General features: G+C 40.8%; 1 protein-coding gene across 1 annotated transcript in view; it reads right to left on the bottom strand.

The window, feature by feature from the left end:
• LURAP1L (leucine rich adaptor protein 1 like) overlaps positions 1 to 2,832 on the bottom strand; it is a 54,845-nt gene extending 52,013 nt beyond the window's left edge. The window contains exons 1-2 of the mRNA XM_045467655.1: positions 2,714 to 2,832; positions 1,434 to 2,619 (exon numbers count right to left, since the gene is read on the bottom strand). Of these exons, the coding sequence (XP_045323611.1) occupies positions 1,434 to 1,736 (303 nt within the window). The 5' untranslated portion in view covers positions 1,737 to 2,619; positions 2,714 to 2,832. The remainder of the gene's footprint in view (positions 1 to 1,433; positions 2,620 to 2,713) is intronic.
• Between the last annotated feature and the right edge of the window lie 22,763 nt (positions 2,833 to 25,595).

Genomic DNA, 25,595 nt, shown 5'->3' with positions numbered 1-25,595 from the left:
ATGAATATATATGCCTATACATGTATAGGTGTGTGTGTGTGTGTGTGTGTGTGTGTGTGTGTGTGTGTGTAATTTGCTTTCAACATCTGAACACTCCAAGTAGGAAGGAAATAGAACATAAAACTACATAAAACTACAGTTATTAGGTAGACCAACTTTAAAGATCTTAAGATAGGTTTTTAGAGTATATATCCTAGGACCTTTATGTAGAGAACACGGTGTGAAAATTCTGAACACAGGACATGATCTCTGAAGACTGGCTTTTTACCCTTATATATTCGCCAAGATTACTTTATGCTGTGGAATTCATTACCTCTTGAGTGTTCCAAATGCAGAAAGAGAGGAACCAGGGGAAACACCTCTGGTTACTTTTTAATGCAAGGCCCTAGGAGACAGGATCCTTTAGGTGGAAAATCCTTGCCACCCTCCTGGTTGACTGCGACCACTGTGGCAACTTCCCTCTGCTCCAAGCTGGTAGAAAATGCTGTTGCTTTGTCATTTTCTTCAAACGATTTAGGAAGGAATTATTTCCTCCAACCAGTTCACTGGATAAATAAACTGAGGTTCACAGAGGCCAAGTGTCTGGCCCCAGAGCTCAGGGCCACTAAAGTTTGTCCGTTTAAGAACATCCGGAATGACAAGTATTTTCAGACCCTGTACTAGTCTCATTGTCTTACTCTTAAGGTAATGTTTGCAAGCATCACAGAAAACAATTGCAGATTGAGGACTGGGGGTGGGGGGTGGGGGTAGGGGGAGAGGGTAGGAAGTGGTCGTTGGCAAATCCCTGGGCCTGGGGATCACCTGCTCCCTAGGATCAAAACAGTGAAACAAGCTATTCCTAAGGACATCAAGGACGAGTGGGCCATTGTTTTCAGAGCCAGCTGTGGAGAATCAGCTGAACGGTGGCCTTGGAACAGCTGCGGCTGCCGCACCACTGGGCGGGGGCGGTAGTGGGTGCAAGAGTGAGCCAGGAAGGAGCGCCGGCGGAGACCCTGCCTCGCCGCCTCTCGGCAAACCAGGAAGTCCCTTTTGCTGTGGGTGCAAAGGATGGAGCCACCTTTCGAACCGACAGTCTGAACGGCACGCAGCAGCCCCCAGACGGGCTTAGTAACTGCAAACCCTCGGCGGGCAGGGTGCCCGGGAGGCCGCGGACCGGCAGCTACACGGTCAGGGTCTGCAGCACGGAGTCGGCGCTATCAGAGTACACAGAGCAAAGCAGGCTCTGCCGTCTTAGCAAACCCTGGCCGAGCAAAGTCCGGGGTAAACAAGCCTCCAGACGCGCGCCCCCCGCGCGCTCCTCTGCCCCCCGGATTGCCCACGCGCCCTGCACTCAGCTCTGCAGCGTCCGCCGCCCTCTCCCCGTGCCCCCCTTCCTCCGATCGCCCCACCTTCCGGCGGGGCCCTCATTCCCACAGCTGGCGCGCCGCACTCACCATCTCTCGCCTGAGGAAGTGCAGCTTGGTTTCCAGCCTCTCCAGGGCGCTGCAGTGGCTACGACGTGGGGAGCCAGAGGTTGGAGAGGACGAGGAGGACGACGACAGGGAGGGGGGGAGGCTGCAGCTGCTGCTGCTGCTGCTACTGCAGCCGCCGCCGCCGCCGCTCCCCCCGCAGGGGTCCCTGTCCCTTTCCAGGGGAACCGGCTCCTCCCCACGGAGCGAGCGCACTAGGCTCTCGGGTACTTTGCGCCCTAGCTTCAGCTCGATGTCTCTGAGGTCTGGCAGCGGGCCGTCTTCCATGACTTTTCAAGAACGAGGATAATGGTAATGAAACGCAGCGGAGGAGAGGCAGCCGCGGCTTCCGAGGCTGCGGCGAAATGAACCGACCCCTCCCGGCGCCCGGGTCTCTATCCTCGGCGGATGGAGTGCACCGTCCGCTCCATAACCGCTTGCGCTGTTACCAACCCTGAAATCCGCACAGGACGAGGCGGGTCGCAGCCGCAGTTTCCCGGGTGCCGTGGCTCCCCCGACACTTACTAAGATTTTAGAGATCGCTTCATCCTCTTCCCTTTTGGCCACCCCACTGCAAAGCTGAGTCAATTGATATTACAGAGAGGAGAAAATCCGAGTATCATAAGCCCAAAGAAGTGAGAGGGAAAACGAAGTCTGGCTTTTGGCGTTATGGGGGGAAAATTCACATGATAAAACTGTCCGTTCACATCTCTGCCTCATTCACTGATTGACCATCTGGTACCACGCGACACAAAGTAAGATGTGGCCACACTCCGGGGTCGTTTCATTTTCCAGCCATATGTCTCCAAGCTTTCGGAATATCCTGGATTGGCAGAAATAATCCCTGGTCAGTGAAAGAGGAGGTCGGTCGTGTGCATGGCCGCGTGAAAGAGGTGGTTAGCTTAGCGGGAGTTTAACGGCTTTCTCCTTGCAGCAGAAATTCCCTTCTTCTCATTTAGGCAGTTTGGTCCCAGTCATTGTGTTCTTCTGAGCCTTGGAAACTTTAAACTCCGCTGGCAGGTGGACCAAACCACGGCCAACCCTTGTACCGTATATCCCAGGCAAGAAGAGCAATAGAAATGTTCCCAGCCCTGCTGTTAGTAGGAGTTCCAGCGAACTGCTTTAGCTCGAAGTACCTCATAGGGGTGTTAGGTCGCCTGATAGCCAGAACCTTTAAAACAGTTAACAGAAGTCGGAGGGAGAAGAATGAGTTGAAATGCACCGTCCTTCCCCGCCCCGGATCTTCCCATACAGCAAAAGTCTACCTTTAGAAAGAAGCCTTTTCTACTTGTACGCGAGTAAAAAGTGAAACTGTTTCACCATAAATTCAGTGAGAATGCCCGGCCAAAGTGAATTACCTTACCAAATGTTACAGTATTTCACTGCCGGAAGTGAAGACTTACGTAGCCAGAATAATTTAGATGAGTGCGGAGGTAGGGGTGAATTTTAAAAGGCTGAAGTTGCTGAGACACTTTTAATCGGGGAGAAAAAAAGTACTGAACAGAGCTAGTGAAACGTTGTGTTTGATAATTTAGCTATATTTTTCAACTACTCAGAAGATACCCGAAGCGTATAATCTATTCATAAGATACTACCCAGTAAATTGCCATGGGCTACGTGGATTATAGGTTGGACTCAATATCGAGTTTGTGTGAATGATCTTCAATTAGAGGATACTCTTTCCAATTCAGTAGGCTGATTGGGGGGTTCCTTTGGAATATTTGAAAATATGGGCTCCTCTATTCGGGGGGACAAATAATTACTTGTGTTCTTGGTCCTTCGTGGGCTCCATTCCCAAACAGCGCTCGGGTTTTATACTTGGCACGAAGGCAGATCCCATCTCAGAGTTTGTTCTTTGGTAGAGCCTCATCTAGGAGTGATAAGGATAGACAACACAGGCCTTCAGAATGAAATATTTCACGCCACGGAGAAAATTGCTAAAGTTCTCTTATCAGCATGCCAGAAATTGGTGTGTTAGTTCTCACTCTTAAAAATGAATGAAGAAAACAGTTGTAAATTTACTGGCCCATTTTAAAGTTGGAACAACCATTCACGGAATCAAAGGAGAACAATGCTAAATCTCAACTCACTGATAAAGCAACGTGCTTTGCCCTGAATTTGGAAAACCACAAACTCATCAGATAAGAACCGCACTGGGATGGACATACAATCCAGGAAGGTTTGCACTTCCCTCAAGAGCAGTTTGTGCCTTGTTGTTGCTGTTGTTGTTGTTTTCAAACCCTCACAAAGTTCAGCACAGGGTGGGCCCAGAGGAATAGCTTTACAAACCCAATAGTTTAGCTTCTACTTGGTCAATTAAAAAGTGTATTGTAGGGGCGCCTGGGTGGCGCAGTCGGTTAAGCGTCCGACTTCAGCCAGGTCACGATCTCGTGGTCCGTGAGTTCGAGCCCCGCGTCGGGCTCTGGGCTGATGGATCAGAGCCTGGAGCCTGTTTCCGATTCTGTGTCTCCCTCTCTCTCTGCCCCTCCCCCGTTCATGCTCTGTCTCTCTCTGTCCCAAAAATAAATAAACGTTGAAAAAAAAAATTAAAAAAAAAAAAGTGTATTGTCAAATTATCAGTGTAACTGTACAAAAAATAAACACCTCCTTTGCTGTGAGTCACGGGCAGTAAAACTGGTATTTGATACTGAGGTTGATAACTCAGAAATAGAAAACTTGTATGTATGTATGTACGTATGTATGTATGTTTTCATTTTGAATGTCTGCAGAGAAACCTTCTCTGAAAGTAAAAATAAGCCCTGTATGTGTCCAGCTTCAGCTTGTATGACTTCTTTAGATAGAAGATAACCTAGCATGCCCTTAAGGATCTGGGTAGTCAGCTTTTTGTTCTCAGTAGCTGTACCACCGGAGGGTGGGAGAAGAAATGAAAACACTAATTTGGAACGTTACTGCCAGATACTGGAGGAAACTAGAATTGAAAGTTTGGTAAGGTCTGATAAAATATGAACGACAGTAGGTCCAGTTTACAGCTAGATGAAAACCCTCCAAGGCAAAGAAGGACCAGAGTCTGATAACTCACAAAAGCATGCTATACTTTTCTTGTAATTTATGAAACATAAATGTTTCCTATAGTTTACGAAACATGAAATGTCTCTCTATAGTCACCCTCCTTTTTGGTTCTTGTTTACAAAATAAATCTGGCCTCGTTAAGAAAAAAACCTGTATGTAAAGTGATACTTTGTGCTAGTGGAATATACAACAAAGGTAAAAATTTTAAGAAAAGCTTAGTTATGTTGAGCCTTTCCAGCTTTCTCAGTTTAATGGTTTATAACATTTTAGTTTAAAATAGAGACATTCTGGGGGCGCCTAGGTGGCTCAGTCTGTTAAGCTTCAGACTCTTGATTTCCACTCTGGTCATGAATTCACCCTTTGTGAGTTTGAGCCCTGTGCCCCCAGGCTCTGCACTGACAGCGTGGAACCTGCTTGGGATTCTCTGTCTCCCTCTCTCTCTCTGCACCACCCCCCCTCATCCCCCAAGCGAGTACGTGCACTCCCTCCCCAAAACAAATAAATACTTTAAAAAGTAAAAAAATAAAATAGACACATTCGGAATGCCAAAATGCTAATTTTCAAAACATATTAGAATCCCAGGACCCTTACTAGGCTTCTTACAGGTTGTGTTAACTTTTATGTGGTCTGGTATGAGGACATTCCTTACCCAAAAAGTTCAAAAAAAAAAAAAAAAAAGGTCTTTAAAAACAAAACAAAACAAAACATACAAACAAAACCTTTGGGTCTTGAGAATGTTTTTTGTTTGCAAGATTCTCCTATCATTAAAAAAAAAAAAAAAAAAAAAAAAGCATGAGACATTGAACCACTTGCTAACCTTGTATGTTAGCCCCATGGATTCATTGCACATCTTGATCTGGGGAATCAGCTGTTGAGAACCGGCAGTGGTGGGTCTAAGATGGGAATCTGGACTGGGAGTGAGGTCATCACGAATAAGAGGAAGAACAGAGAGAAATGGGGGGGGGGGAACCTCTCTGGATAACCTTTTCCTATTTCCCCAGCTGTCACTCATAACAGCATGCCCTCCCTGCTATTTCCTGTCCATCTCCAACCAGCGCCTGGTTCCCTGAGCCTGATCTACTGAAAAGTAAAATTATAAAAATAGTTCTCATCCTATTTGTGATCTAACTTTTTTAGATTTTCATGCTTCTTTTTCTGACTGCCGTAAATGTGACCCGGATTGGCCTTTTTCTTTCTCTCTTTTTCTATTTAGAATGCCTAGGAAATCTGAGAATGAGGATTAAACTATGGAGGAGAAGAAGAGACTTTCCTTCCTAGTTGGATTGTGCTCATTGAAAAGGAAAGGGAGCCTCTCGTTTGTCATTGCAAACAGAACAAAACAAAGCCAACCAAAACAAAAAGAAACTTAGTGGCTAATTAAATAGGAACACTGTTGGACCCAGATGACAGGTTCTCAAAGAATGCCTCAGTCACAGAAGCAGAGTGATGTGATGCACGCTGAGAAGGCTTCCTGGTAGGGGACGCACTACTTTCAGCCCAAGTAGACTCAGCCAGCCCTTGCGTGGTGTGAGTAATGCCACTCCTTAATCTGCTGCTGGCATTGTGGTTAAAAGAAAAAAAAAGGGCCTCTCACCTCTCTGGCACTGATTGAAAGTTTGCAGCTTTCCCAACTCTTGCTGGCAGAGAGTTCAAGCGCTGGGGCACAGTCTCTAACCTGAGACTCCACTTCCCACAGTGCAGGATAATAGCTCCAGCTAACAGCCTCAAATTACGCTTAAGAATTTTAGGAAGTAGCTATTTCATGGGTAACAGATTCTTTGAATTTCTGCGTTAAATGTGGAGAGCTGCTGTTCCTATAAATGTTTTTGTTCGGCCGATGGACTGCTTAACAAGGAAGATGTCATCGCAAAACTAAAGAATGTTGAGCCTATCCACACACAGTGGAATTAGTTATCTGTTAAAGCTATGAAGACTTTACCCTGCCTGTTTATGGCCATTTAATTCACCTATAATTTTGTAGCTGGGTTGGGTCTGTTTTACTAAATAGAATCATCTAGTTTATTACCACCCTGAGCAGCTTACACATCTTATGCCGTGTATATTGCCCTATCTATCTATCTATCTATCTGCCTATCTAAAATGTCTCTCCCTCAGGAGCACAGATCCTTTAAATAGTACTCTGATTGGAATCTAATTAATATTTATAATCACAGCTAAACACTTCCCTGGAGATTTAGGAGACAATACTAAAAGTAGGTCACCAGCATCTAAGTCTGCCTTATCCCCTCTCGACAATCCCTGTCAAATCTCTCTGCCTTCATTATTTGTAATGGAGCCCTTTATTTGCTTTTACTTTCTTTCCATGCTTTTCTGAATTCCTACTGAAAGGTGCCAGGCAGGGCCCAGAAGAGTGATCTCTTCGATGAAGCGAGCCTTGGTCAGTTCCTCCGTAGCCATCCAGGTTGGCTTCTAGAGTGGACTTGTGGGTTGTGTCAAAGGCGTGCTGGTAAATGTTTATACCTTGCTCTCTGAAAATGTAAAAATAACCGATTTGTAGCTTTCGATAGTTCTCCTGGTGTAAGTACTCCCACTATGGCTGATTTCAAGCTTCCAGTGTGAGTTGAGAAAAGATGGGTCCCAGCACAGCATTATAATAGGATTTCTACCATACAGACGCATGAGACATAAATAGCCCCAAGAGCATAGATGGTAGTAAAATGCAGTCAAATAATTAGGAAGAGATGCATTTTGATTACTTATCCCCTTTGTTTTAGCATAAGTTACCTAACTTAAAGCTTACACAGTGTAATTTTTGAAATAATGGCTAAGTCTAGCAATCCGCTTGCAAAATTCCCCCAAATTTAACAATCTGCTCCTGAAAGGTGCTCCCAGTACACCTCCGGTTCATAAAATATTGGAGGATGATCATTAATTACAGTTAAGAAAGGAAATAGAGATTCAAAGTCAGAAAAAAGCAGTGCAGTTTGTGGGTTGAAGGTTGGGCAAAGTGATAATTGGGGAAATGTGTACCAAAGTCAAAAGCAGGATGATTCGGAAATTCATAAAACTGTGTGTGGCCATCTCCTAGGGGGCTGCTGTAACCAAATACCATAAACTGAGCGGCTTAACACAACAGAAATGTACTGTCTTGCAGTTCTGGAGACGAGAAGTCCAAAATCAAGATGTGGACAAGGCCTTGTTCTCTCTGAAGCCTTAGGGAACGGTCCTGCCTCACCTCTTCCGGCTTTTGTTGTCCAAGTATTGGCATGTGGCGACATAGTTCCAGGCTCTTCCTCCAACATCACATGGCTGTCTTCTCTCTGTGTCTGAGTCCAAATTTTTCTCTTCTTCTAAGGACACTAGTCATATCAGGTTAAGGGCCCGCCCTGCTCCAGTATATTTTAACTTAGCAAATTAAAACTACAAGAACCTTGGGGCATCTGGGTGACTCAGTTGGTTGAGTGTGTGGCTCTTGATTTTGGGTCAGGTCATGATCTCAGGGTCATGGGATCAAGCCCCGTGTCGGACTCCACGCTGAGCCTAGAGCCTGCTTAGGCTTCTCTCTCTCTCTCTCTCTCTCTCTCTCTGTGTCTATCCCGCATTTGTGTCCTCTCTCTCTAAAAAAAATAATGAATAAATAAATAAATAAATAAATAAATAAATAAACAGAAATAAAACTACAAGAACCTTATTCCTACATAAAGTCACATTCTGAGGTAGCATTGAGTTAGGATTTCAGCATATCTTTTTTTGGGGGGGGGTCATATTTCAACCCATAACACTGTGGAATGGCGTTTGATCTTGGGGGTTCATCTCAGACATGAGACCATGAATAATAAGGAAGAACTGGAATCCACAGCGAAACCCATAGGGAAGAAACAGACAACAGACTTTGCCTCCATCAGGCAACAAATATTAAAAATGATAGTCTAGGGGCGCCTGGGTGATTCAGTCAGTTAAGCATCCAACTTCAGCTCAGGTCATGATCTTATGGTTCATGGGTTCGAGCCTTGCGTAGGGCCCTGGGCGGACAGCTCAAAGTCTGGAGCCTGTTTCAGATTCCGTGTCCCCCTTCTCTCTCTTTGTCCTTCTCCTGCTTGTGCTGTCTCTCAAAAATAAATAAATATATTTTTTAAACGATAGTCTAGTTTACTCCTTTATTAATCATCTCCTGTGAGTTAGATAATGATAGCTGTTAGATATTTTTAATATGCTTTTATAGGCTAGAAAACTTTGATCAGAAACACCCTTATCCTGCAATACAGTGTCATAGTCACAGGCATAATTCCTATAATCAACATTTGACATCTTTTACCAAATATCTTGATGATATCTGACATTGAATTTGAGGTGGGCTCTTACAATATATAGTATAAATTTAAGACAAACATGAAAGGCCAAAAAAAAAAAAAAAGAATGCTGTTTCTAGGTCTTAGTTTAGAGGTAATCTTACGAATTTGCGTTGAAAATGACTCCACATCTCTCTCTGCCCCTCCCCAGCTCACACTCTGTTTCTATCTCTCTCAAAAATGAATAAGCATTTAAAAATAAATAAATAAAAAAAAATGACTCCACAGATATCATTTGGAAAATTGGTTTTTACACAGCATGGAAACCAAGCACATTGAATAAGAAGCCCAGTGAGGGTAGAGTAAAGCAATGTTGAACATTCACAGAGAAGATGGTATCTAAGAAGTTTAGAGAGAACTGTGAGTTTCCGCAAGGGTTTTAACCCACAGATGTGGCACATGGTGTAAAATACCCACTCGAATACCCCGACTTCATGATCAATGCCCATTTCTGACAATGCCTTCTGAATATATTATTCCTCGCCCATATCTAGGTATCTAGCTTCTCCTTAGTCTTGGTGTTACAAGTATAAATGAAAGGTAGAACTGCCTTTCAGTAGTCTTGGGAGAAAGAGAATGAGAAATACAAGTTTTTACATATATATGTTTTTTTAATTTTAAAAAGATCGCCAAGATTCTATGTAAAGAGACACATGAATTAACAGTATTTGGGTGTTAAAACTCAAGAACTCCCCATATTAGAATTGCGGATCTTAGTCTTACAATTGAAGAGCATTACTAGACAGTTGAAAGTTAGCCTTCTTAAGCTATTAACTAGCATTGCTACATTGGAGAGAGAATGAGAGAGAGAGATACTGAGAATGTGGTTTTCCTTCAGAAGGAGGTATGATTCAATGAGAATACTTCTGTGACCATAATGAGACACATTGCGTATGTGCGCCTTATATAAAAGATAAATACTATAATGATGTTCTCCAAATATTAAGGGGGATAGTTACTGGTTATTATATGCATTTGATGCATCAGCAAGAACGCTTTTGAAATAGAAAGCACTTTTAAATGAGAGCAGCACAACTCACGGTGATAAAAAAAGTAGGGGAAACTCAAAAAACACCGACTACCAGCGGAGCTGTCTTAAACATTATTGTATGATGAACTCCTTATAACGGCCCAGAAAAACAAATGTTGCCAATCCTGGTAACATTAAGATTAATTTGAAGCTCCAAGGGGTGAAACCCCTTGCCTGATGTTCTCCGCTGGCCTCAAGAAGGGAAGCTGGGATTGCCCCAAGTTATAATTTACCCCCAAAGCCTTGTTGTTTCCATACCTACTGATGGGCTGTTTAGGGTTTTCACTGTTGAACATATAGTTTTGATAAGGCCAACACTGAGTTACTGCTTCTGATGTTTTTGGGCAATTCAAGTGCAAGTGAGGTAGTGATAAAAATAAAATACAGTTGCAAAAAAAGAAGATAATGCATTCATGGAAATTTCATTTACAATAAATCATTAAGGGGCATTAGAATGTTGTAGAAGGCTGTTCCCATTCTCTGCCCTTGATTTCATATGAATTATCACTCCCTTCCAGCATGGGGCCGGTATTTCAGATTGAAGCTGGCACTTGGTGGAGCTTAGATCTGAAAAGAAGTAGAAGTTAATTCTTTGGTCTCAAGGTGATGGTCCTAAAAAACATAGTGGAAATGTGGGAACAAAGCAATCAGGCAAGGGTGCTGCATGAAAGCTTGTGCAATGATCAGGGCTGGGCAGAAAGGTTTATGACCTTCCCGCCAGTGAGACTGGTCCTTGCCAGTCTGATGAGGCAAATGCCAAGGGCATGATAAATTCACCGGGGGAAAAAAAAAAGCCCAACTCACGCTGCCATTCCAGAAGATAAAAGGCAGCCAAGAGTACAATTGTTCAGCCTCTTCTCTCTTTTGTGGCTTCCCTATACCTCACCATGCGTGAGGGCTGATTTTGTGGGACCTGACCCACAGTTCCACACTGACCTTTGGTTGTGGTAGTTCAAACGCTTCCAAGTGGGACTTAAGAACATTGCTAATTCTATTTAAATTTCATCATGTTCTATCAGAAGCACTTCCTGTTTGTTTTGAGCTTTTGAGTCCATGCTGGTTCATAGGGGGTCAGTTGCAAAGACGTGACCATAAATGTCTGAGGTGCTATCGAATACCCAAAGGGAGGGTCCCCCTGCCACAACAGCAACCAGTTTCGTGTGACAGCTGTGTAGAAATCTGGAACATAAACCCCTCTTATTCTCATTCTCATTCTCTCAGTCTGTTTTGGTTTCGTGCTAGAGATGATTTGGGGGAATAGTGGGGTCCTGAAAAGATGAACTTTGATGATTTGTACGCAGGTTGTTACAACTTCTTGGCAAGAAAAACAGAGAGCCAAATGTTGGTTTGTTTGCTAACTTACCTCAAATTTCAAAATACTTAAAGACAATTCAAAACACCCGATGTGACTGTATTGGGGGTGGGTTCAATATACTGTGGTATACTTGTGAATTGGTAACATTGTATTTCTCTTTCTTTCTTTCTTTCTTTCTTTCTTTCTTTCTTTCTTTCTTTCTATTTCTTTCTTTATTTGAAAAACGTTTATTTTGAGGGAGGGAGCGCACGGGCAGGTGTGAGGGGCAGAGGAAGAGAGAGAGAGAGAGAGAGAGGAAAGATACAGTCTGGCAATAAGGAATTACTTAAGTAAATTACGTGTAGCCATAACTTGGACAACACACTGCAACTAATAAAATGGAGTGCAGAACACTTAATGGAGAGGGTAGTATTGCCAACATATTGTTAACTGAAAAAAAAAAAGATAAAAAATGCAAGTAGCTATGTTTGCATATGCACACATATGTATATAGATGTACATACGTACGTATGTACACAGACAAATGTGCTACTTATAAAAATATATGTCTATTTATCAAATAACGAAGCTATACTGTGGGGTGAGATTATGAGTGGTTTTGATTTATGTCTGTGTTTTTCTACTTAACTTTAATTAATTATAAAAAGAACTCAGAATATCATTTTTTAAATGTCTTTTTAGTGCTTTCCATTTTATTTTTAAATGTTTAGGCAAACCTTCTATAACACGTAGGGTCTTTTTTAACCCTGAAGAAAGAAATTAGGTGGAATATTTTTGAAGGGGAACCTGGGTGTTTTAAGAAGTAAAAATGTCATTTACTGAATATATCTATATCTTAATTATAGGGAATTTTCTGAGTAGCCTTTGTCAGTACTAAATATTGAAACCCTAACTGTATACACACAGTGCCAAAAATATTATCATTGTCTGGCTATCTCATGGAAGATTTGTGTCTACCTCTCCCATAGTATGGGGTATGTGGCACAGTATATGATTCTGGAACAACTCCTTTAAATGGAGAGCAAAGAATAACTCTCGTAACTGGGCAGAATTACTGCCTGATGCAACATGGAATAAAATAATCAAAGCAAACCACACAAGGCTTTTATGAAATGAGCCCTCTATATTTTTCATAAATGATCTAACAAAACTATCTTCTCCACAGCACCACCACTGAACTTAAGAAAACAAAAAAACAAAACAAAAACCAAAAAACAAAAAAACTTTACCTTTCAATTTCAAATACGTTAACTAGAAAGGAATCCAATACATGAATGTTCTGGAACACCTTAGCCTGATTTGTTGTTATACCACGATGAGTAGCAAATAACTTGAGTAGGGGGTATTGAGATAAAAGGTAATATTATAGGAAAGGGTCAAAGCCAAAGCTAGAGTGTAGGGACTCAGTTGGAAGTCCCGTGTAGGGAGAGACAGATGAGTCTCTGGGTATGTGTATCTGGGTATGAGGAAGGGAGAGAAGTTGAAAGGTGATCGGTCATTAAATATAATTGCAGAGACTACATAATTTTTCCTGTGACCAACCCTCAATGTACATGTCTTACAAAGTTTTTACGTGTCGTTCAAAGTTTGAAAAAAATCTCTTGGTGACTAAATCTCTAAATCCCAGTCTATATGAATGATTTCCTTTTTTTCCCTAAAGTTTCCTTATTTATTTTGAAAGACAGAGGGAGAGAGCACAAGTGGGGGGAAGGCTGAGAGAGAGAGAGAGAGAAAGAAAGAGAGAGAGAGAGAATCCCAATCAGGCTCTGTGCTAACAGCATGTGGGGCTCCATTTCACCAACTGTGAGATCATGACTTAAGCTGAAATGAAGGGTCATTTACTTAACCCACTGAGCCACCCAGGCGCCCCAAGGATTTCTTAACTCACAAGGAAATTGCGTTAAGTCCTAACTCAGTGAATTTGCATCCCTTGTTAATATTCATTTCCTAAGCATAATATGAGCATCTTAAATTGAGTTATTTTTGGTCCTCGTGGAAGAACTGTAGTAATATATAACAGATACACTACAGAGTGAATTCATTTCTTCAACATGCCATCAACTCCAGACAGATTTTTCAGGCATTTGGGTGAGAGATTCAGTAAAAGAATGGTTTAGTTAATATACAACCTGGCATTACATCATTCTGAATTGTGTATGAATAGGGATTATAAAAAAAGTTTTGCTAGTTTGTTGGAATGCAGCCTCTGCTTTACAGGACTTCAGTTTCCTGGTGTAATGTAATATCTTTGCTTTGTATTATAGCACCATTCCTAATGATGCAAGTGTACTTTGTTTAAAACAGTGTATATAGGCCAAACCATATTTGACTAAGAAGGCGTATGTTGTGCATTATTTAAGCAACCATTTTTATATGGCTATAGAAATAAGAAGAAGAAGACACAGAGAAGGATTAGATAAAGTCATATTTCACTCTTTTATTCCATTCCCATATATCCAACACCAGGCACTTTCCTCCCTTACCCTTCTGCTCACCAACCTGGCTTTCCAATGAGCTTCCAATTAACATTTGTTTCCAGTTTCATTTGGAATTCTATTTGATTGTGTCCTGCCTCCATTTTGATGACAAAGGAACAATATATGGAAATTTCAGACTGTAAGTATTAATTTTAAGAATCCTTTCCTTGTTCCCTTTTACTGTCGCTGTTTGACTTTTTTTCTGTCACTTTTCTCCCTTATTCTCCCTCATTTTTGTCTCATTTCTCCTTCTTTACCTATCTTTGCTGCTGTCTCCTCTCTCCCTCCCTCCCTCCCTCCATCGCTCTCTCTCTCTCTCTCTCTCTCTCTCTTTCTCTGTACTAGAAATGAGTGCTGTCCTTGTGCTGACTAAAGAAGTTTTCCTGCTGTTTCCTTTTAATAATGTTAGCTAGTGCTCACTGGGTACTTACCCTGCGTGTCGTCATATCTTCACTCTAGGAGGTGGGTCCTCTTCTGGGCCTCATATTACAAGTTGGGGCTTAGCTGACTTCCGCAATTTTCCCATGGCCACATAGCTAGGAGTTGTGTTTTATCTCAAGATGAACTCTCTTCCGTCCGAGTCCAGATTCCATATGCCTACTCATTATCTAATGTTTTCTCCCCATTATTTATTTGGTAATATTTATTTATTTTGGGGAGAGCACAAGCTGGGGAGCCAGAGAGAGCAGGACAGAGGACCCAAAGCGGGTTTTGCGCTGACAGGCTCACAGCAGTAAGCCCGATGTGGGGCTTGAACTCATGAACCACGAGATCATGACCTGAGCCAAAGTCAAATGCTCAACCTACTGAGCCACCCAAGTGCCCCTGAATGTTTCTCCCCTTTAATTAAAGTCCCCTGTGATCAGGTATTTTCCTTCTACATGATTCTAGTTCTTTGCAGATCTGTTGTAATTCAGAGAGCCATATATCCTTGTCAAACTGCATCGCTTTCTCCCTCTACAACCTATTCAGAGTCCTCTTCTTGTGTTTGCTGAAGCTTGTAGAACAAATCAGTTAAATAAAAAAAAAAAGGATGTCTTGTTCTTATTTTATAGTGAGGAAAGCAGAGGTGCTTGGTTGACAGAAGAAAGCTCAGCCAACCCTATGGTTTGTTTTTCAGAAACAGAAATCCTGTGTTCTCTAGAGTTTGCTATCTTCCGTCCATTTGAAGGCGGATACAGGAGATCTTCCTCTAGTCTTTTGTAGGGCCCTAAAAAGAGGAGATAAACCACCTCTATGGGGATCAGGCAAGAATGTACACCTCTGCTCTGCTCTCTAATTTATAACTTAATATAAGATTAGACAATAGCCACAAGTTCTAACAACCATCATTTTATTGTATTCTCACAATGTGGTAATGAGAGCAGGAGTTTATGTGCCTTTTTGTATCTTAGGAAACATAATTACCTAAAGATGTTAAGTTACTTAATGAAAATAGTAATTCAACATCTTAAGCACCTTCTCCGTGCTCTGCACAGAGCTAGAGATTTGCATGTCTTATCTCTATTATATGGTTCTTTTTATGACCTCATGCTACATAGAACAATCATGTCCAAAATGAAATTTGTCATTTTCCTCAAACTACTTATTTTCATTTATGACACCACAATGTGTGAGGGCAACCTCTCTTTCTAGTTAGAAGTTTGGAAATATTTACTCTCTCTGTCTCTCTCTCTCTGTCTCTCTCTCTAAAAGTTCAGTTAATCATCAACCCAATGATTTAAAAAAAGGAAAATCCATTTTGGTGACATTGCTACATAGTTCCAGCTCATCATTCCATGATTACATTATCACAATTGTATCTAAACCAATTTTCCTTCCTTAATGTTTCTTTTCTCTTCCTCCTTGCAATGATGCTGTTTCGAAGTCACTTTCCTAAAAACGCTTTTCATCATCTTAAGAACCTGTAATGGCCCCAGTGCCTCCAGTGCCAATTCTGAATTATTCATTCTAACTTTCACATTATGACCCCCACAGCTTTCTTGTTCAGCATAATGTCCTGTACCGTCATAAAGCAGTTTTTGTTCAGTTAGAATAGCTTCCACATAGTTTCACACACACATATACATACTCACATGCTGCCAGTTTCAACCACTATTCTTTTGTTGATGATGTCCTTCTTGTCTAGAACTCCTCACTTTTTCATGTATCCGAGTCCATTCTTCAATACCTGGGGCCATCCTTTTCTCCTTTCAATTCACCTTCCCTTTCTACTTTCCTTCAAACATTGCTCTGTGTTAGGTATCCTGCTAGGACAGAAACACAGGATGCATGTGAAAAAGCCATAATTCTTATGCTTAAGGAACTCATAGTCAAGTACATCCAGAGTGTCTGCAACATAACGTCGTACCAATGTTGCCTGTGGTTGCTCCATTCTATGAATTCATATGCCACTAACAATTGTCATCATTTTAATGATCACCAGGAAAACAAATCAGTAGTGTATCCATTGTGCAAAACAAAGTGTCTGGCTTTGAAAACCTTCGAATCAATCATCTATGGTTCCTGAACAAGAGATGTATGATTTAGCTGGGAAAGCAGGTAATATATTAACAAATTTTGAAATTCAAACATCTATATGATAATTGATAAAACATGACTCAACCAGTAAACAAGGGAGGAAACTATGAACTAGAAAATTCAGGAAAGATTTCACAGACTAAATGGGGCTTTAGTTGTTTTTTTTTTTTTTTTTTTTTTTTTTTTTTTTTTTTGGGAAAAAAATGTGAGTAACAATAGTGGCTGGATGGGAGCAAGATGTTTTGCATCTTTTGAGTCTATATTGTCTTCTAGTGCATTTTAATTCCTTTCTGTCTGTGAATTCTGTCTCACTGACTTCCTGGTAGGCTCCTCCAGGATGGTATGTGTATCATGTGTTTGTTTATGTCTCGTAGGGCATACAGAATTGACTTGGGCCATATGGGATGACCGTAGATTGTGTATAAGCATTAAACTGTGCAGGCAATAATATTGTGAAGTTAAATTTGTCACCATCGAGTTACCCTTTCTACAGCTCACTCAAGTTGTACAATTTTGAATTAATCGTTGGGAAAACCAATACGTGCATGAATTAGATAATCTCATCAACTACCTTTCAGTAATATTAGAAGAATCCTCAGTGTGACCTAGAATCCAAACACTCACATCTTCCCATTTTCCATCAAGATTATTTATAGAGACCTGTGAAAGAAGATTATCATTTGGTTTTTAAATACATCTATCAGTTTTCAAAAGCATTCACTATTTTGTGTTTTGTCTTCTCTACACGCAGACCCGGTGGAAGCCGACGACAGGAGCACTATTCTTAGTTGTGCTGTTTGCCTTCATTAAATATTTCTTACGCAAAGATGTTCCCGAAATGTTATTTTCTGAGCAATCTTCATGAATACAGTAAAAGGCATGGAGAGGTCCAAATTGGGAAGAATTGAATAAGATTTCAGAGTAACTGGGCTTTAACCTAGGCTCTCTTGTTCTTAAAGTAAATTAAATTGTGGGTTTGTTACAAATTGCTTACTGTCTTGAATCCAATGTTCATTATTCATAAGATCAAGCTAATAATACCTACCTCATAGGATTGTGTGGAGGGTCAAATTGATTCCACTTAACAATCTTGGTGAAGAAAGGTGACCTCTTATTTTCATATCAGAATGTTTTTCTCCATGAAAGAAAATATGAGAACACATAAAAGCCCCTACTGTCCCCCTCTGAAATTAGGAATTCTGCAGTAATTAATTCAAAAAATGATGACAAACCCAGTCTCGCCATTACAGTTTTTCCACAGTATAAGGGACAATGAGAAGACCTTGCAGGTTCTCCTTGAGGGAGGTTTGGGAAATGGCTCGCCCTGAGCAAGGACTCATTTGCTCTGGCCTTATTTCTGTACACTTCGAAGCGCACAGAAAGAGTGAAACTCTCTTTAAATGGGCAAGGCACACAGTGTGAGGCCCACAGAGCTGCTAACATGATCGAAGGGAGCAGAGCAAATACTTCAAATTGAAGACAGTTGCCAGAGCTTCCTAGAAACCATGGCACGGACTGTGTTGTCATAGTAATCCAGCCATTGTTTGTGTTTTGTTTGACTTCAGTCGCGCAAAGCACCGTCTACTACGCTACGAGTTTCCGTGTGCGTGTGCCTGTTGTGTGTGCGTGCATCTGTGCATGTAAGACCGAGAGAAATGATATTGCGTTAAGCATTGTATTTCTGCCATTCGTGACATTGCATCAGAGGGATTCTGTCCCATTTCACTGCCACAAGCTCGGCAAGTTGAACAAAGGGAGATGGACCCCGAGGGTTCTCTACTATTACGCTTTAGTTCGTACCTGGTTTTGTTTCAGATCACACAGAGAGTGTTTGAGGGGTCAAATAAGAATATGAAAAGAAAAAAAAAAAGAATAATTTGTATTTGGGGAAATGAGTACAGGGGTATGATTTTGTCTTCTTTCTGAGTCACTCATCCTTGTTCTGTATATAGTTAGTGATTTCTGACTTAAAGAGGAGTAGGTAGAAAAGTTGGCATCCAAATACCTCTGCAAAGAAAAAGATTGTTAATTCCTGGAGAAATACTAGATACGGAGACGTATGTCAAATGTGTGCCCAACTGCAGCTACTCAGAAAAGACAGGCATGCGAGGTTATTTGCTTCCAGAATTTGCGTCAAGGAATGTTGTTCTCTCCATTTAGGGCTGGAAAAGAGTGTCCCAGTAGATGCTCCTTGAATCTTCAATGTGGCATAAATTGGAACTAGCTTGAAAAACGTACTGATAAAATCAAACATGATTTCTATACACATGGGCACATGTGTAATTTTTAAAAACTTCGATTTTAGTGACACTTCTACCGTGAGGCTCTTCCTTACACGATTACTACTGCCTTTTGATAACTCACTATGTGCCAGACATTTGCATACCTTATCTCAATTGTTCTTCAAATAGCTATTATAATTCCATTTTAAAAATGAAAACAGGGGTGCCTGGGTGGCTCAGTCGGTTAAGCGTCCGGCTTCCGCTCAGGTCGTGATCTCGCGGTTTGTGAGTTCCAGCCCCGCGTTGGGCTCTGTGCTGACAGCTCAGAGCCTGGAGCCTGCTTCGGATTCTGTGTCTGGCTCTGTCTCTGTCTCTTCCCTGCTCACGCTCTGTCTCTTTCTGTCTCAAAAATGAATAAAACATTAAAAATTTTTTTTTTTTAAATGAAAACAGCATGTCCCAGAGAGATAAAGTAACTTGCGCAAGGTCACCTAGAATCCACCCAGTTCTGTTTGAATCCAAAACCATCTCAGATTAGAAACCAACAGTTCCCCCAAATTCCTCTTTTACGGGTAGATCATATGGCTTAAAGGGTAAGACTGATTATACATATTTGCTTACATATTTTTCCTGCTTTTGTACACGTCGTGCCTTGGGCACAGTTTATTCCACTCTTTATTACTCTACAGAATACAAAACACAACGAAAACATGAAAAGTGTGTGTGTATGTACGTGTGTGTGTGCGAATGGGGGAGGGAGGTAGAGAGTCAGAGACAGAAGTTGTCCCCCAAATTATCCTCTGCTAATCCTTGTGATAGAAATGAAGAAAAAATAAATAAGTTTTAAAAAGTGGTGTTTTAGGGGCGCCTGGGTGGCGCAGTCGGTTAAGCGTCCGACTTCAGCCAGGTCACAATCTCGCGGTCCGTGAGTTCGAGCCCCATGTCAGGCTCTGGGCTGATGGCTCAGAGCCTGGAGCCTGTTTCCGATTCTGTGTCTCCCTCTCTCTCTGCCCCTCCCCCGTTCATGCTCTGTCTCTCTCTGTCCCAAAAATAAAAAAACGTTGAAAAAAAAAATTAAAAAAAAAAAAGTGGTGTTTTGGGGGCACTTGGAGGGCTTAGTCGGTTACGTGCCTGACTCTTGATCTCAGCTCAGGTCATGACCTCATGGTTGGGTTCATGGATCGAGCCTCACGGCAGGTTCAGATCGGGCTGCATGCACTGACAGTGTGGGGCCTGCTTGGGATTCTCTCTCTGTCTCTCCCTCTGCTCCTCCCCTGCTCTTGTGTGTATTCTCTCTCTCAAAGGAAATAAACTCTAAAAAAATAAATAAATAAAAATAAAAATAAAAATAAAAAGTGTTTTTTCAAACAACGAAGTTGGAGGTAAATGCAGTGTAAAGCCTGATTCTGGGGGAGGTAGTTGGGATTTATGACCTGAATGAATTTACCATGCACCCCTCACAGGAACAGGAAAAACAACGCCACAAACTTTTCCAGTGCATTTTTCAGTAAGGATCGGCATTTGTGCATTTTATGATAGAAATTATATGCAATGGCATAAATGCGGTGGCATTTATGAACTTGGGGATTTGTAAAAGCTGGAAAATATATCCTTCCCAACTGACAAGAGGGTACTAAAATGTTTCCCCAAATATGCTATGCAGCACACTGGCTCACAATGTTAATGGGTGTTAAGTGAAAAGAAGAGTTTAGTAGTCTAATCAATTTGGAGAAATTTTTGCCAAAAACAGATTTCTTTCCTGCGGAGCCACTCAGAGCCTTTTACATGGTTAAATACGTTTTAAATTTCCAAGGGGGATATAGTTTATAACTCTCCCTAAACTTGTATAGCCACGGGTTCCTTTCTTCTTAGAGCCCTTCGTAAGACTATTGTTCTATGTAAAACACTCTATGAGCCACTTGTCTACAGTTTAAGTAAAAATGTATACAACTCATATGTAATCAGTTATAATGGCTACATGTGGGTGAAATGCATCTTTTCTGTGTACTTGTAGGACCACTCATATGACTGAAGAATAGGAAATGTTTTACAAATCGTTGCAGAACATTATTACATTATCATCACACACAGCTTGTGAAGAGTTTCTGTGCATTCAGTTTGAGTAGTGACATCAGAGATACAGTCTAAGGAAACATAATAAATCTTGTGTCACTCATTTCTCTCTCTGATTTTATGAGTATCTGGAAGCTTAGAAATACGTGGGCAATGAAATGTCCAAATGATGCCTGTTAGACACTCATACAGAACCCCTCCTCAATTAAACAAGACACAATACTGTTTCACTTTCAATTCTGTATAGTAGCAGAAGGGATTTTTTAGGGGTGCCTTTGCTTCATACTAGTTCCTCTTTTCAAGTGTCACATGCTAGAAAATCTTGAATTAAGATAAAGGAGCAGTAGCCTGTTTGCACAAGCTTATTTAAATGTGAATGCTCCCTTGAAGGAGCATGACTTTAGCAGTTCAGGGTGTTATCATGGATCCTAATAATCCCCCACGCCCACCCCCTTATGCAAGAGAGCGGCAAGCCTGAGGATCTGAGAATTCTGCTCAGTTACATAGCTTGAACCAAGTGCTGAGAAGACAAAAAGAGGAACTGAAAGCTGAGGCGAGGGAAGAAGCAGGCCACCGAGGTCGCGTCTTCTACTTACACGCTGATTTAGGGTGAATCTATTTCTAGCGTTCAGAGGAGGGTGGGTTCTTCATCTCTAGTGTGCGTGAAGAATAATATAGCTCACTCCTTGGAAAAGGTGAAAGACTATCCATTTAGGTGCTGAAGTCATTTTCCTCTGACGAACTAGATTTTAGAAAGCAAGATTAAAGCGTAGTCAGATAATAGTCACTATTGCCAGGAGACGGATAGGTAATAGATTAAACCGTAGTTCCAACCATTGGATTTCAGCAGATAACACAGATCAAAAGTAAAAGGATAAAGATGCATTTCAAACACGGGGCCAGGAGAGAAATGTCTGATATTTTTTGGATATTTCTTTTTTTTTTAATTAATTTAATCCTTTTTAAAAAGTTCATTTATTTATTTTGAAAGAGAGAGAAAGAGAGAGAGAGGCCAAGTGAGGAAGGGGCAGACAGGGAGAGAGAGAAAATCCCAAGCAGGCTCCATACCACCAGCGCAGAGCCCAATGTGGGGCTCAAACTCTCCAACTGTGAGATCCTGACCTGAGCTAAAGTCAGTCGCTTAACCAACTGAGCCAGCCAAGCTCCCCTGGCTTAGATATTTCTATAGTGAGAAAAGCAAAAGGGAAACATTGAATACATCCCTAAGAGGCAGAGAGGGTGGAATTGAGTGGGAGCCCATGATGTACAGATATAAGAGTTTGGGTGACTTTGTCCAACAGCCTCAGTAAAGCTAAAGCTGAGTGAAGAACAAGGATGCTTAGTTTGATGTTTTGCCAGGTTGGTAGGATTACATTTTAAAAATAAGTAAAGAAGTTGAGAATATTGGCAAAAGTACCTGCTGTAGGTCCTAGTTTGGCAAGAGAAGACTGAAAATAGGTAAAGTTCCCAAACCACAGAATCAGAGATTTTCAGGTCTTCCAGAAGAGAAAATGAAAACTTAGAAAAGTAACTTGTCAAAAGCTACATGGACAGTTCGAGTCAGGAAAAAAAAGTCTCTTTGTGTTCCTGCCTCCATCCTATGTTGCCTCTGATAGAAGATGCTTAATACTCTTTGGATTCCTGGTGGTGCAAAGTTGATTATTCTACAGAGCACTCATCCAAAGATATGAAAGAAGGAAAGAAAGAAAGAAAGAAAGAAAGAAAGAAAGAAAGAAAGAAAGTTCATAAGCATTTACACTCACAAAAAATTCCTAAAATTTCATCAGATTCATAGGCTCTGAAGCTTATCAGTGACGCTTTTAGTCTTTCCAAGAACCAGGTCCTGACAGCCAACTCATTCATGGGCAGCGTGCAGTAGAGTGGGAAACTCAAGCCTTGACTTTCTAGGCAGAAGACCCGAAAGGAAGGCCTCTGAGTGCTGGAGAGTGGTGAAGACATTGAATGGAGGAGACAGCCTGAGAAGACAATCCCATAAAATACATATGAACTCTTGGGCTCATTCCTAAACCAGAGGTAGATGTGCTGCTAAACAGCATATCAAATACTTTGAGAACTGAATTTACAGGGTAGATCACAGCCCAGGTCCCAGACTGGCTGCTAGGTGATGGTGACACAGCAAAGGGCACGGTAAAGGCTTTGGATAGTGACCTGGTGTTGGAACTGTAGTTCCAACCATTGGATTTCAGCAGATAACGTAGGTCAAAAGTAAAAGGATAAAGATGCATTTCAAACACCAAAGGGAAAAAAAAAAGCTGGAGGGATATATTTACATCCAACAAAATAGGCTTCAGAGCAAGGAAAGTTGCTAAGAATAAAGAGGAGTATAATGTAATGATAAAATGGTCAGTTCACCAAAAAAACCTAACAATTCTAAATGTGTGCGGTCTTAATAAAATGTATAAATACAAGAATCAAAAACTGATAGAACTGAAACAAGAAATAGACAAATCTATAAATAGAGCTGTGAATATTTCAATACTGCTTTGTGTTTGATGAGACAAGTTAACAGTAAATCAGCAAGTATAAAGAATTGAACAACACATCATCCAGTTGGATCTACTCGATATTCACAGGGCATTCTACCCAACAATACAATATGCATTCTATTTTGAGTGTCCAGGAAACATTCATCAAGACCGACCAAAGTAGGACCGCTGGGTGGCTCAGTCAGTTGAACTTCTGACTTCCACTCAGGTCATGATCTTGCAGTCTGTGAGTTCGAGCTCCGCATTGGGTTCTGTGCTGACAGCTCAGAGCCTGGAGCCTGCTTCTGATTCTGTGTCTCCCTCTCTCTATGCCCCTCCCCTGCTCGTGCTCTGTCTCTCAAAAATGAATAAACATTAAAAAATTTTAAAAAATAGACCAAAGCCCATCTCATAAAACAAACCTTAGCAAACGTAAAAGAATTGAATTCTACAAAGTATATTCTCTGACAATAGTAGGATTAAACTAGAAATCAATAATACAATTCTGAAAAATCCTCAAATAAAAACATTCTTATAAATAATTTGTGAGATAACAAATGAAGGATTAAGGGAAATTAGAAAATATTTTGACCTGAACTAAAATGTAAATACAGGAATGAAGCTATATCAAGGCTTTGAAGGAAGTTTATAGCACTAAATGCTTACATTAGAAATGAAGAAATGTCTCTACTACACAATTTAAGTTTTCACATTAAAAACCGAGAAATTGAGGAGCAGTATTAGCCCAAAGAGATCATTAAAAAATAAATAACAAAGGTAAGATCATAAATAAGTAGAAAACAAAACAACATAAAGAAAGAAAACCAAAGAAATCCAAAGCCGTTTCTTAAAAATGATTAATAAAGTTGTTAAACCTCTATCTGAAATGGCCCAGGAAGCAAGCAAAGAGACAAAATTATCACTGTCAGCAACAAAAGAGGACGTTATTACAGACATTAAAATGGTAATAAGGAAATAACAAGAACATACATTCAACAGTGTAGACGAAGTGGATCAATTCCTTGAAAGCCAGAAAATACTAAAACTCACCAAAGTAGATAACATGAGTAAACCTATTTCTATTAGAGAAATCGAACTTACAGTACATAATTTTCCAAAAAGGAAATCACCGGTCCCAGATGGTTTCAGTGGTGAATTCTACCAAACTTTTGAAGAAAGAACAGCACCAAATTCACAACATTTTCCAGGAAACTAAAGGAGAAAATACTTTTGAACTTATTTTATGAGAGCGGAATTCCCCTAATGCCAAAAGATGGTACAAGGAAACTGGAGACCAATTTCCCTCATGAACATAGCCACAAAAAACTCTCCACATAACATTAGCTATTCAAATTCAGCCAGATATAAAAAAGAATAGTACGTAACAACAACCAAGTGTGATTTATCCTGTGATGTAAGCCTAATTCAAAATTCAAAAAACATCTTATGTTATTAATCATATTAATAGATTAAAAAGGTAAACCACATATTTATAACTATCCATCATGCACAAACAGCATTTGACAAATTTGACATGTGTTCATGAGAAAAACTGAGGAAACTAGGGAAAGAAGGGAACTTCTTCAAACTGATAAAGGGCATCTACAAATATATATATATATATATATATATATATATATATATATATATTTTGTTAACATCATACTTTCATGATGAAAGGCCAAATTACTTATCCATAAGATTTTGAACATGGCAGGATGTCTACTTTTTCCATGCCAGAAGCATTGTGCCAGAAGTCTTAGCCAGTGCATTTGGGCAAGAAATGGAAGGAAGGAAGGAAGGAAGAAAGGAAGGAAGGAAGGAAGGAAGTAGGAAGGAAGTAGGAAGGAGGAAGGAAGGAAGGAAGAAGGAAGGAAGGAAGGAAGGAAGGAAGGAAGAAGGAAGGAAGGAAGGAAAAAGGAAAGAAATGGAAAGGGAAAATTAAAATGGTCTCTATTTTCGGATGACATGATTCTACATAAAAATTTCCAAACAAAGAATCCACAATAAAGATCCTGGAACTAATAAGTGAATTTAAAAAGTTCTTGTTATACAGTGTTAACATAAAAATAATCAATCATATTTCTTTACATTATCAATGAATAATTGACAATTGAAATAAAAAATACCTTTTGTGGTAGCTCCAAATAGGAAAACACTTGAGTATAAATCTAACAAAATGTGCAGAATCTGTATGCCCAAAACTGTAAAATACTGATTTTAAAAACAAAGAAGAGGGGCGCCTGGGTGGCGCAGTCGGTTAAGCGTCCGACTTCAGCCAGGTCACGATCTCGCGGTCCGTGAGTTCGAGCCCCGCGTCAGGCTCTGGGCTGATGGCTCAGAGCCTGGAGCCTGTTTCCGATTCTGTGTCTCCCTCTCTCTCTGCCCCTCCCCCGTTCATGCTCTGTCTCTCTCTGTCCCAAAAATAAATAAAACGTTGAAAAAAAAAAAAAAAACAAAGAAGAAAAACCACGTAAATAAATGGGGAGACGTATAGGGCTTGTGGATTAGAATACTCAACATAGTTAAGATAACAACTCTTCCCAGACTGATTTATAGTTTTAATGCAGTACAAATCAAAATACTAACATGATTTTTTTGCACGTGTAGATAAACTGAATCTAAAATTTACATCTTGGCAATATTTGGTCAGGGAGAAGCCAGCCGCCTTCTAGGTTGTAAGT

This window comes from Leopardus geoffroyi, chromosome D4 (genome assembly GCF_018350155.1).
Source record: "Leopardus geoffroyi isolate Oge1 chromosome D4, O.geoffroyi_Oge1_pat1.0, whole genome shotgun sequence".
Taxonomy (NCBI): Eukaryota; Metazoa; Chordata; class Mammalia; order Carnivora; family Felidae; genus Leopardus; species Leopardus geoffroyi.
The sequence above is the reverse complement of the archived record's forward strand: the minus strand, read 5'-3'. Positions and strand labels throughout refer to the sequence as shown.